The sequence below is a fragment of the Sminthopsis crassicaudata genome, chromosome 4 (assembly GCF_048593235.1).
Source record: "Sminthopsis crassicaudata isolate SCR6 chromosome 4, ASM4859323v1, whole genome shotgun sequence".
In the NCBI taxonomy this organism is placed as follows: Eukaryota; Metazoa; Chordata; class Mammalia; order Dasyuromorphia; family Dasyuridae; genus Sminthopsis; species Sminthopsis crassicaudata.
Genome location: NC_133620.1, coordinates 470,340,483 through 470,354,300, shown reverse-complemented (window position 1 = coordinate 470,354,300; position 13,818 = coordinate 470,340,483). Strand labels below are relative to the sequence as shown.

At 50.2% G+C, this 13,818-nt stretch overlaps 1 protein-coding gene across 4 annotated transcripts in view; it reads right to left on the bottom strand.

Moving 5' to 3' along the window:
* Nucleotides 1-13,818, bottom strand: part of DGKD (diacylglycerol kinase delta) — a 66,212-nt gene that overhangs the window by 21,082 nt on the left and 31,312 nt on the right. For all 4 annotated transcript variants that reach the window (XM_074264300.1, XM_074264296.1, XM_074264299.1 and 1 more), the window contains 4 exons: nt 1,135-1,239; nt 851-983; nt 388-494; nt 144-269 (listed from right to left, as the gene is read on the bottom strand). In XM_074264300.1, the coding sequence (XP_074120401.1) occupies nt 144-269; nt 388-494; nt 851-983; nt 1,135-1,239 (471 nt within the window). The remainder of the gene's footprint in view (nt 1-143; nt 270-387; nt 495-850; nt 984-1,134; nt 1,240-13,818) is intronic.

The following is a 13,818-nucleotide window of genomic DNA, read 5'->3' as shown; positions in this document are numbered from 1 at the left end:
CAGGGGCACAGAGACGAGCTCAGGCACCCGGAGCCGGGCGTCCATCGTGTCACTGGGAGAGGGAAAGGCCTCGGGGTCGGGGAGCACGGACCGGGGCCCAAGGGCTGTGACTGGCACTTCTCCCCTGCCCTCGCCCGGCTCACCATGGCCTTGCACCAGAGGCAGCGCCAGTCCTGCAGCCGCAGCACGCTGCCGCACGTCTTCTCGCACACCGTGCACTTGGCGCTCACCGGGAGGTTTCCTTCCAGCCACTGGTGGGGCATGGAGATCTGCGGGCAAGCGGAGCAGAGGGAGGTGCCCGTGGGGCCCAGAGCCGGAGAGGAGCCGACCAGCGGCGCGGCTGTGGGGCCCCCAGCACGCCCCCCGCCCCCGGGCCCAGGCTCCTACCCCGTCCTCGTCCTCCCGGATGTCCTTCCCGATAGATGCCAGGGTCGTCCACTTGCAGTTGTTGGTGGCCCGGACGGCGCAGCGCTTGTGGGCTTTGAACTTGCACACTGGGGAGGGAGGCGGAGGGGGCGTGAGCCGCCGCCTGGGGGGGCTCTGCTTGGGGAAGGGGGAGGGCCAGGCCCAGGCCCGGGAGGGGTCCGAGGGCAGGGGGAGGCCTGGGCCCGCTCTGGGTGCCCTGCACTGTCTGACCTCCGCCCTTCTCTCTAAGCAAGATGACTGCGCCGTCCCTTAGGGGGAGCCAAGTGTGTGTGGGGGGCAGGGCCGCTCGGGCACTGGGGCAGGGGTGGGGGAGGAGTCCTAGGCCAGCCCAGCCCCCTCTCAGCCCAAGGGGCCCGAGGGCAGGGGAGCTCCTCTCTCCGGAGACCCTGCCCGAGGACGAGGCCGGTGCCCCCCCGGCCCGTACCTTCACACGAGAGCCCGTGGGACGTGACCCCCGACAGCGCCTCCCGGCACACGTTGCAGTAGGTGGGCCTGGCGTGGGAGCAGGCGTACCAGTTGTGCATGCCCGAGAAGTGGTCCATGCTGTACTGGGTGGACTGCAGGGGGAGAGGAGGGTGGTCACTGGGAGCGGCGGGGCCCGGGGGAGGAGGAGTCCCTCGGGGAGGGGGCGGGCCGAGGAGGCCCCCTCCTCCTCCCTGCACTCTCGAGGAAGCCCCCCCTTCGGAGCCGGGCCCGGGAGGTTCCCACCTCAAAGTGCTCTCGGTTCTGCACGGTCTTCAGGGCGGCGATCCAGTCCTCCATCTCTTTCCTGTTGTCGGCGCACAGGATGAGCTTGCGACACGGAGTGATCACCTGGAGGGAGAGGGCCCGGTCAGCGCCGGACGGACCGCACCCGGAAGCTCTTCCCTTGCAGGCTCCGGCAGCCACTCAGTGAACGAGCACTTACTGAGCACCTACTGTGTGCTCTCTAAGGGGGCTGGAGGAGGAGGGGGCGGAGCCGCCAGTGCCACAGAGAGGCCCCAACGTGCAGATGCCCCCCCCCAGCCAGCAGGAGAGCGGCCTCCACAGCTCGGGGCAGGCACGGACGCTCGTGCCGGAAGCCTCCCCGCCATGGCTGCCCCTCTTCGGCCGGGCAGTGCTGGGCGACGTCCCAGACCCCTCATGTGCTCTTGGCTCCGGCCACGAGGCCTTGAGGAGCCCCCCAATGAAGCCCCTTTTTTACATAAAAGGAAACTAGGCCACAGGGGGCGGGTCAGAGCCTACGGCTGGTCACAGAGGGAGGGTCGGACCTCGGGGCCAACAACTGCTCTTGAGTCCTACTGTGCACACAAAGCCACCATGACCTCATCGGATGCTCGTAGCAAGCTGGGGGGGGGGGGGGGGCGAGTGGCAGGGCCATAGCTCAGTCTCCCTGGCTGGACAAAGGGTCCCTCGTTCCTCGGGTTCTACGTGCAGACCCCCCCCAGAGGGGGGGCGGCATTTGTGGGAAAATTGGTGGGTAGAGCAATGCTCCTGCCCCTCCCCAGACCATCGGGCCGGTTAGCCCCCTCCCCCACACGCAAAGCTGGGGCGCCCCTTCTTAAATTCCTGCTCAGGAACATTGTCAGCAGAAATCGGCTCGTTCTCGGAGCCCGGCCTGTCGCTCCTGGTCTCTGTGGCCTCGGCTCCGAAAGCCACGAGGGACCGTCCCCCAGAGGCTCCTCTGGGCGGGGGCGGGGGGGGCAGGCCGGACCAGGCAAGAGCCCTAGAACCTCCGTGAAGGGGAGCGCTCGGGCCGAGACCTGGCCGCAGGGCGAAGGAGTCTGGGCCCGGAAAGTCCCGGAGCACGTCCTGAGACCGAGGGAGCTGGGTCTGCGCCCGACCTCCTGAAACATTCAATGAGCCGAGCGGCCTCTGCTCGGCCCCCGGGTCCGCGCGCTCCGGCCGACGCGGCCCTGCCGCCCGTTCCCCTGGTGAAGGCCCCGATCTGGCCACGAACGGGGGACCTTTTCAGACCCAATAAGCGCCCGCCCCCTGGGCAGCGCGCCGTCTTCGCCATGAGCTCCTTCCTTTTCCTGTTTATCACCGACTGGCAAAGGAACACGAGGTTTCCTGCTTTCTACCTTCTCGACTCGGACCAAACCGGCCCAAAGAAGGGCCTTTCCCCGGACCCGCGGCAGAGGCTGCTCCGTTCAGCGCCCCCCTCTCCGTGCCCCAGCCCGTCCCCACACCAGGGCCCCGCGGGCTCCGGGCACTGAAGGCTCGGCCGGCTCCCTGCCCGGGCTTCCGCGCTGGGGCGGCTTGGAGCTTTTCTGCTTTTCACACAGACGGGCCCAACGTCCGGATGCGAGGAGTCCGCTAGGTCTAACCCGGGGGGTGCCCGGAGCCTGCTGGCTGCCAACCCCGCCTCAGGGCTGGAGCTCTGGGGGCCGGGGCACCCCTGTGCTGGGATGACGGACACCAGAGACAAGGGCAGGGAGCCACGTGCCACGTTCTGTGCCAAGCACTTCACCAACAGCCTCACAGCCACCCTGGGAGGGAGGGGCCATCCCTGTCCCCCTTTTACAGATGAGGGAACTAAGGCAGCTGCTGGGGATCCGAGGTTGTATCTGGGCTCAGATCTTCTCGACTAGAGACCTCCTGCTCTGTGCACTGCGCCGCTCTGGGGGGGAGTCAGGTGGTCAGTGAGACTCAGTCCATCCCTGTGCCCCTGAGAGTCCTTGGCTCAGGAGCCGAGGGCTTCCCATGGAAGGGGGCGTCTGAGCCGGCACTCAAGGGAGAGCAGGCCTGAGGCCTCCCCACGGGGAGGCTGGACGACACGCGGGACGCCGCTCCCAGCAGATGGCCCTCCCTGGCGTGGGGGGGAGGGGGCATTTGTGGGCCAAGCGGTGGAAAGAGGGCTGGGGCTGGGTCGGGCCTCCAAAGAACCGAAACCTACAGAGTCTCAGGCTGCAGAAAAAAAGCTAATACTCATCAATAAAAATGAGGGAGGGTGCCACCCCGGACGCCCGCCCCTAGATCGCCAGGATGGTTGGTGGGCAAGGTCCAGTGCGTGGCTGCCTCCTGCAGCTTGTGAATGTAAAAGAAAAAGCTCTGCTGAAAAACCACACTCGGCACAGTGGGCACCACGCCACCCACTGGGCCACCCCTCCCTGGGGGCTGCGGGCATGGCATCTTTCCCCTCCCCCCAGCCTGGAACTGGACCATGGGCACACCAGTGTAACTCCTTCCTTCCCCCCCACACACACAGCAGGCTCTGGTTACGGCTCCAAAGTCCCCCATTTTTCACTTCTCTGTGGCCACCTCTGCCCGTCCAGCTGCCCCTGGCACAGGCTGGGACCTGCCTCGAGAGCCATCTCCAGCCTCATCCCCAAGAGGCCACAAGCTCGGTCCCTGTTCCCAGGATCCCTGCAGAAAGCCAGTTCCCGAGCTGAATGCGCCCTGGCCACCTGGAGCTCCCTTCAGCTGGGCCGGCAGCCAGCTTCCCAACGCCGGGCATAAGCCTGTGCCCGGCCCGGCCGGCTCTGACCTAAAAAAAGACCTGGTCTAAAAGCCCCTCTCTGGCAGCTTCCTCCCTGGCTTGTCCGGGTCATCCTCCTCCAAAAATTCTACCCTGTGGCCCCCGGGGCCTGCGAGAGGCCGTGTGCCCGTGCCCAGTCTTCCTCCCAGTGCCAACCTGTTGATGCTCCTGCGGCTCCCGGGAAAAGTCAGGGCACCAGAAAGGATGTCCTCTCACAGCACAAAGGTTCCCTTCAAAGAACTTCCCTGAGATCCTGAACCAGTCGGGCACAAACATTTATTAGTGCCCCCTGTATACCAGTCACTGTGCCAGGGATACAGAGAGAGGAAAACGGCCTGGGTCTGTGCAGGGCAGCTTTCACTCCACTGGGGAAGAGTGTGCCCAGGACCCCCCCCAAAGCAGACCCTGTGGGAGGCAGCCCCAGAGCAGACTCACGCAGGAAGGAAGCCAGGGAGTCCAAAGAGGAGGAAGGGGGGCACTGCCCACGTGGGGGCCCCCGGCCAGGGCAGAGGTGAGAGCCGGACTAGAGGCCGTAAGCTTGAAACGCCAAATGGGGAAACTCCCAGCTGCGCTACATCAGTGGGGGGGGGGGGGGACGCCAGGTGAGAGCCGGACTTTGGGGGCCGTGGATCACACACAGAGGAGGGAAGAGACTCCGGGCCTTCCTCACACCCCCTCCGTTTACAAAGGCCGGAGCCGGGGCTGCACACCTGGGAAAGGGGCTCCCAGCCCGTGCGGGCTCTGGGAGTGTCCAGGCAGCTGGCGCTCGGCCCAAAGGCCAAATCTGGGCCCCGGGATGGAAAGTAGCCCACGGGAGCCAGGAGGTCACCAAGAAAAAAGGGGGAGGACCGTGGGCTGGCGGAGGCCAGGCACAGAAGCCGCAAGTGGGGGATCCCAATCCCAGGCCCGTTATTTCTGGGCCCATTAGTCCCAGGCCCGTTCTCGGACGTCCTCTCTGGCTAAGGCGCCAAAGCTGCTCATCCTCTAACAGAGGGACAGGGCTCCCGGGGCCGCCAGCAGCTCGTGTCCCTCCACGACTCCTGGATGGGAGCAGCCCCCTCCTGGCCGCATCCGCTCCCCTCCCCCCCCAGCCGGGCCTGCCACCGTCGGTTCCGTTTTCCCACAATTAAATCCGAGTTTAAACATTCAGCATCCTGTTTACATCATTCGGCCAAGAGCCGGTCAGGACCAAGCGGAGGACGCAGACACCGGCCTGTCAGGAAGTGACCGTCCACCTGTGTGTGGGGGGGCTGACCGCTGGCTGTCTCCAAGGGAACGTGGGGCTGCCCGCAGAGCCCCCTTTCCCACCCAATCTGGAGCACGGCCATAGGTGGCCTCCCCGGGAGGACGGTGCCTGCTGTGGACGAGGCGCACACGGGAGCCTCATGTCAGCTGTGGCTGGGAGGCCGAGGGCTGTCCTTGAGCCCCAGGAAGTGGAGCCCCCGGAGGAGCCCTTGGAGCAGCCCCCAAAAAAGAAAAGCCTCTGGAGAAGTCCCTGGAGGAGCCAGGTGCAGAGTCAGCAGGAGCCGGACACTGCGATCGCCAAAACGACGTCAACAGGAAGGAAAAGGAGCAGAACTCGAGCAGGCGGCCAAGAGAGAGGAGGCCAGAGCTCCAGCGCAGGTGGAGGGGGGGGGGGGGGGCTACAGGGAGCCCTGGGGTCAAGGCAGGCGATCACAGCGAAGCCTCTCTGGCTCCTGCCGACAGCTCGCCAGCCCCCGCAGATATTGGGAGCGGGCCCTGCGCGAGGCCCGCTGCTGGCCAGCCTCAGTTCCCTCAACAATCAAATGGGGATAATAAGAGGATCCAGTGAAATCATATTTGTAAAGTTAAGGACCTGGCATACAGTCGGTGCCATGTAAATGACAAGCTTTCTTCCTTCGCCTCTACCTTTTCCTCCTGTACATTAAAAGCAATTGTGGCTGCCCTCCCGCTCCCCAGCCCCTCTCCTCCCACCCATTCCCAAATTCTGAGGAGAAAAGAAAAAAAATAGAAGTCTAGTAAGGAACAGGATGGTCTGTGTCTGCGAAAACATGGGGGGCAGGCAATGCTTGAGCCCCATTCTCATTGGAACGGTTTCAAAGAGGGAAGAACACACACACTCACACACACTCACACACACACACACTCACACACACACACACACTCACACACACACACACACACACTCAAACACACACACTCACACACACGTCCGTGCACCAAGTTAACATCAACCTCCCTGAGGCGACTGTCTGTGATCCCCAGTGATGTTCCGCCCTTGCCCCCCGAGGACCACTGACAGATGCCCCTGGGCCCGGCCGGCCCAGCTCTGGCACGCTGAGGACCCTGGGATGCCCCAGGCCATGGCGCCGTGCCCACACCATCCCCCCTTCCTTTGGGATCCCAGCTGGCAGAAGGAGCGCTGGCCCTGGTATCTCCACCGTCAGCTCTTCCAGCCCCAGCCTGCCCAAATGGGACAGATGCCAAGAAAAGGGAAGAACCGTAGAGCACCATGTTATCTGCCAGCCACTGCCGCCCCAATCACAGCGTCCTGCCCTTCTGACTGTGCTCTGGGGACCACACTGATCTTACCACGGACCAGAATCGGCAGGAGCTGGCCCCAGAGAGGCCGGGCCCCCGAGGGAGGAGACCGAGGAGCCAAAGGAAGAAGGGGGACGCACCGAGGAGGAGCCAAGAGGCTGAAGGAAAGGCAGGACCTTGCCAGAGCCCTCCAGTCACACCTTGCTAGGGGCCAGAACGCGGAACTTGAAACAAAGGATTCTTACAAGGAACTAAGTCAGTGGAATGGAGAGAGACAACAGTTATCTCATTTAGCACGGTTCAGTATCATTATCTGACCCTACAAGAAGTTATGGGCCAGAACTTGAAACAAGGGACTGAGTGGAATTGAGGAGACAACGGTTAAATCGAGTCTAGCATTGATTTCATCCTACAACAAATAATGGTTTCCTAGTGATGAAATGATTGGTTTGGACTCACTGTGGGGCATATAAGCTCAGAGCCTCAGCCAGGGAGATTGAGAGACGTTTGGAGAGGAGGCAAAGGACTGGAGGCAGGAGTTAAGCTCTCGGAACCAAAGGGAAAATTCAATTCGATCGTCAGTCTTCCTGGAAGTTGGCCTGGCCTCCTGCACTTCCCCCACTAAGACTGAGGCCAGACTGAAAGGCTCCCCAGAAAGCTGCCCAGCCTCAGGAAGGAGATAATAAAGGGTCTGGACTATAAGAAAGCTAACCAGGCCACAGGAAAGGAGACAATAAAGGATTTGGACTTTAACCTCTGGCTGCATTTGGGGTGATTACTGAACTGAAACGAAGGCTGCCCCCAGAGACCCCAAGAAAATCTCAACAGAGTACATTACATTTTAGAGAGAACACCTCAGAGCAAATCTGGGAGCAGCAGCACCCGCAAAAGGATGGGGTGAGACCATTTCCAGTCCAAGATAATTTGGAAGGGCTTGAGGGTCTGTCTCACTCAGGAAGAAGGGAAGTACAACCCAGCATGGGGGGTGTCTGGGAAGGCCCAGCACAATTCAGCCACCAGGTCCCTAGGCCCCAGCAGGGCAGGCCAGGGGCCTCGGGTCTGGGGCCCAAGGAGTCTGCAACAGTGACCCTGTGTCCCAGAAGCAAAGCTCAACTTGCAAAGTCATGAAATAGGATGGAAAACAAACAAAACCCAAAACAAACTCAGAGCCCCAATTAGAGAAAGCTCCTATGGCAACAGGGAAGACCAAAACACCAGCTCAAAGGAGGAAAACAGTGACTCAAAGAAAAACACAAATTGGCCTCCGGTCCAAACAAATCCTTAGAAGAGCTCAAAAAGGACTTTGAAAATCAAATAAGAGACAGAAAAAAAATTGGGAAACTAAATGAGAGTTATGCAAAAGAAACATGAAAAAGAGTCAACAGCTTGATAAAGGAAGCACAAAAATCTTTGAAGAAAACAACCCCATAAAAGTAGAATTGGCCAAATGGAAAAGGAGGTACAAAAGCTTACTGAAGAAAGTAATTCCTTAGCAATTAGAACTGGCCAAGTGAAAGGTAGTAAGGAATCAGACAAAATCAAAAGAATAAAAAATAGAAGAAAATATGAAATTTGACATTGGAAAAACTACTGATATGGAGAACAAATCCAGGAAAGATAACTTAAGAATTATATATTACCTGGAAGCCTAGACAATATTTTTCAAAGAATTATCAAGGAAAACTTCTCTGATACCTAGGAACAGAAGGCAAAGTGAAAGAAGCTAGTGATCACCTCATGAAAGACATAGCAAAATGAAAATTCCTACGAAATTTTAGCCAAATTCCAGAACTCTTATGTAAAAGGGAAAATATTGCAAACGGTCAAAAAGAAATGATTCAAATCTCAAGGGACCAAAATCAGGATTATACAGGATTTAGTAGCTTCTACATTAAAAGATCTGATGGCTTGGAATATAATACTGTGGAAAGCAAAGGAGCCAGAATTATAACCAAGAACCACTTATCCAGCAAAACTGAGCATGGTCTTTGAAACATAGGACTTTTAAACATTCTTGATGAAAAGAGCAGAGCTAAATAGAAAATTCAATTTTCAAACGCAAGACTCAAGAGAAGCATAAAAGGTAAATAGGAAAGAGAAAACATGTTATTTATTTAATAAGGTGAAACTGCTTACACTCCTGCAAGGAAAGAGGATGTTGTAACTCTTAACAACTATATTGCTATCAAGGGAATTTAGAAGGAGTTTACATCTAGAGAGGGCAAGAAGCCCTGGGAGAAGAGAGAGGCAGAAGGGGGTAAATTATTGTGCACGAAGAAAGATGAAAGATCTGTTACAGTGGAGAGAAGTATGGGAGAGGGCTTAGCACGGCTTGAACCTTTTTCTCATTGAGTTTGACTCAAAAAGGGGATAACATACACATTCAGTTGGGTAGAGAAATCTATCTTGTCCTAGGAGATGACAAGGGGGGGAAAGAAGCAAAAATGGAGGGGATACGGTGGAGAGGGGAGAGAGAGAGAGAAGAAAGAGACACAGAGACACAGAGAAAGAGACATAGAGAGAGACAGAAAACCATCAATAAAGAGAAGCAAAAACAGGGAGGGACATCCACAGTGATCTTAACTGGGAATATGAATGGGATGAACTCTTCCATAAAACAAAAGCAGATAGAGTGGATTATAAACCACAATTCTATAATATATTGCTTCCAATAAGAAACACATTTGAAGCAGAGACACACAGAGAGAGTAAAGACAGGATATATTAATGCTTCAGTTGAAGTAAAAAAAAAAAAAATCAGAGATAGCATTCTTCATCTCAGACAAAGCAAAAGCAAAAATATATTTTTAATTAAGTTAAGTGACTTGCCCAAGGTCACACAGCTAGGAAGTGTTAAGTGTCTGCCGCCAAATTTGAACTCAGGTCCTCCTGCTCTACCCACTGCGCCACCTAGCTGCTACCCAAAATAAGTCTAAGTAAGAGATAAGGTACCACACACAATGAAGTAATATCAATAGTAAATATATATGCACCAAATGACATAACATCAACATTTCTAAAGAAGAAAAATAGTTGAGTTACAGGACAATAAAACTGTACTAGTCGGGGACTTCGACTTTCCTCTCAGAAAGAGATAAATCTAACACAAAATAAGCAAGAAATTGAGGAGGTGAATAGAATTTTAGTAAAGTTAGACATGGCAGACCTCTGTAGAAAACTTAATAGGGGTGGACAGGAATCTATCTTTTTCTCAGTGGTACATTGTATCTACACAAAAAATGACAATGTATCAATGCATAAAAAACTCACAATCAAATCAAAAATATTAAATGTATCCTTTTCAGATCATGATGCAATAAAAATTATATTTAAAGATAGATTAAAAATTAGCTAGAAATCAAATAATTATAGAACAAGTTATAGAAATAATAATTTTATTAAAGAAAATGACAATCAGACCACGTACCAAAATTTACAGGGTACAACCAAAGCAGTACTTATGGGAAATTTTCTCTGTCTAAATGAGTGCATCAAAAAAAAAAAGAGAAAGAAGATCAAATGAATTGGACATGCAATGAGAAAAAAACTGGGGAAAGAACAAATTAAACCCCCCCAATTAAATAACAAATTGGAAATCCTGAAAATCAAAGGGGAGACTAATAAAATTAAAAGTAATTAATAAGTAAAACTAAAAATTGATTTTATGAAAGAAAAAAAATAAACCATTGGTTAATTTATTTTTTTTTAACAGAAAAAAAAAATTACCAGTATCAAAAATGAAAAGGGTGAATTTATCACCAATGAAGAAATTCAAAGCAATAATGAGCTATGTTGCCCAACTGTCAACAAATCTGACAATCTAAATGAAATGAATGAATATTTACAAAAATATAAATTTCCCAGACTAACAGATGAGATGAGGAAACATAATATTTAAATAACCTCCGTCCTGGGGAAAAAGAAATTGAATTAGCCATCAATGAATTTCCCAAGAAAAAATGCTCAGGGCCAAATTCACATGGTGAATCGAACCAAACATTTAAAGAATAATTCATCCCAACACCATATAAACCATTTGGAAAAACAGGCAAAGGAGTCCTACTGAATTCCTTTTATGACATAAAAATGGTTTAACAAAATACAACGCTCATTATTATTAAAAACATGAGAGAACATAGGAGCTTTTTTTTTTTTTTTTTCAATGAGAAGTAGCATCAATCTAAAACAGGGATGGGGAATCTTTGGCCATATAAAGCCAATGAAACTGCATAATCAATTGCAGGTAATGATGAGCTGAAAGCTAGGTACCCCCACAACTTGCCACTGCTTGAGTTCTGTAAGTTAATAATTTTGCATGGCCCACAAATGATGTTACAAATACCCAAACAGGCCTTGGAAGAAAAAAGATTCCCCACCCCTGACCTAAAAATCATTGTAAGCACTGTTTATAATAGGGCTAAGCTAAAAACCTTTCCAGTAAGATCAGGGTAAAGCAAGGATGCCGGTTATCACCACTATTATTCAATGTTATATTAGAAATGTAGTTATAGCATTAAAAAAAGAAAAAGAAATTGAAGGAATTAGGTAACAAGGAAACAAAAATTATCACTCTCTGCTGACGGTATGATAGTGTATTTTGAGAATCTTAAAAAAAAATAAACTAAAAACTAGTTGAAATAATTAGCAAAATGGCAGGATAAAAAAATAAAGCCAGGACCTGTATCATTAGCATGTCTAAATATTGCCAATAAAATCCAGCAACGAGATAGAAAACAAAATTCCACTTAAAATAACTGTCCACAATATAACATACCTAAGAATCTACCTGCCGAGACAAACCCAGCAACTCCGTGAAAATGATTACAGAATACTTTTCACACAAATAAAATCAGATCTAAACAACTGGAAAACTATCAACAATATTAAAGATGACAATTCTAACTGAATCAGTGTACTCATTCAGTACCAATCAAACTATCAAAAACTATTTTATAGAGCTAGAAAAAAGAATTACACAATTTATCTGGAAGAACAAAAGGTCAAGAATATCAAGGGAATTAATGGGGAAAAATTTTGAAGGAAGGTGGCCCAATGGTATCAGATCTCAAACTATTATAAAGTGGTAATGCTCAAAACTCTCTGGTACCAAGAAACAGAGTGGTAATTCAGTGGAATAGATTAAGTACACAAGTCAGACTAGTAAATGACCATAATAGTGCAGTGTTTGATAAACCCCAGAATCTAAACTTTTGGGACAAAAACTTACTGTCTGACAAAAACTTCTGGGAAAACTGAAAAACAGTATGGTTTAAACCAACATCTCTCATCCTTTATACCAAGATAAGGTAAAAACAGGTACAAGATTTAGACATAAAGGATAATACCATAAGCAAATCAGATGAGCAGAGAATAGCTTACCTGTCAGATCTACGGAGAAATGAGGAACACATGACAAAATAAGAGGTAGCATGATGAGATATAAAATGGATAATTTCCATTTTATTAAATTTAAAAGTTTTTATACAAACAAAATCAATGCAACCAAGATTAAAAGGAAAAGATAAAGATGCAAAATACTTTTTAATAGCAAGTTTCTTTGATAAAGATCTCTTTTCTCAAATACATAGAGAACTGAGGTGAATTTATAAGAATACAAGTCATTCCTAATTGATAAAGTCAAAGGATCAGTTGGTTTTCGGAAGATGACATCAAAACTATCTACAGTCATGAAAAAAATGCTTTAACTCACTATTGATAAGAGAAATACAAATGAAAAGAACTCTGAGGCACCACCTCACACCTACCAGGTTGGCTTATATGATAGAAAAGGAAAATAATAAATGTTGAAGGGGATGTGAAAACACTGGAACACATGGACTGCTGGTAGAACTGTGAACTGATCCAAGCATTCTGGAGAGTAATTTGAAACTAGGTCCAAAGGGCTATAAAACTGCACGTACCCTTTGATCTGGTAATACCTCTGATAGTTCCGAAACACAAGGAGATTAAGGGATTCCTATTTGTACAAAAGTGTTTTAGCATTTCTCTTTGTAGTGGCAAAATATTGGAAACCGAGGGAATGCTCATCAATTGGGGAATGGCTAAACATGTGGTATATGATTGCAGTGGAATATTACTGTGCTATAAGAAACGATGAGCAGTCAAAGACTATGAATAGACAATTCTCAGACGAAGAAATCAAAACTATTTCTAGCTATATGAAAAGATGCTCCAAGTCATTAGAGAAATGCAAATTAAGACCACTCTGAGATACCACTACACACCTTTCAGATTGGCTAGAATGACAGGGAAAGATAATGCTCAATGTTGAAGGGGATGTGGGAAAATTGGGACACTGATACATTGTTGGTGGAATTGTGAATACATCCAGCCATTCTAGAGAGCAATCTGGAACTATGCTCAAAGAGTTATCAAACTGTGCATATCCTTTGACCCAGCAGTGCTACTACTAGGCTTATATCCCAAAGAGAACTTAAAGAAGGGAAAGGGACCTGTATGTGCAAGAATGTTTGTGGCAGCCCTGGAAGTGGTGGTGGTGGTCAGAAACTGGAAACCGAGTGGATGTCCATCAATTGGAGAATGGTTGGGTAAATTGTGGTCTATGGAATACTATTGCTCTGTAAGAAATGACCAACAGGATGATTTCAGAAAGGCCTGGAGAGACTCACAGGAACTGATGCTGAGTGAAATGAGCAGGACCAGAAGATCATTGTATACTTCAACAACCATACTGTATGATGATCAATTCTGATGGACGTGACCATCTTCAACAATGAGATGAACCAATCAGTTCCAATAGAGCAGTGATGAACTGAACCATCTACACCCAGCGAAAGAACTCTGGGAGATGACTGTGAACCACTACAGAGAATTCCCAATCCCTCTACTTTTGTCCGCCGGCATTTTGGATTTCCTTCACAGGCTAATTGTACCCTGTTTCAAAGTCCGATTCTTTTTGTTCAGCAATACAACTGTTTGGACATGTGTACATATATTGTATTTAATTTATACTTTAACATATGTAACATATATTGGTCAACCTGCCATCTGGGGGAGGGGATGAAGGGAAGGAGGGGAAAAGTTAGAACAAAAGGTTTTGCAATTGTCAATGCCAGAAAATTATCTATGTATAAAATTTTTGTAAAAATTAAATAATTAAAAAAAAAAGAAAGAAATGAGCAGAAAAACTTGGAAAGACATGCGTGAAGTGATGGAAAGTGAAGTGAAGAACTAGGAGATATGACGATCAAGAGTGAGTGATTTAGCTAGTCTTAGCAATACAATGATCCAGGATATCCCAAAGGACTCCACAGGAAAGATGCTCTCCCCCTCCAGAGAAAGAACCTGTGGAGTCTGAAAGTAAGTTGAAGCATACTTTTTAACTTTCTGAAAATGTTTTAAATTTCGCTCTGACGTTGTTTTTTTGT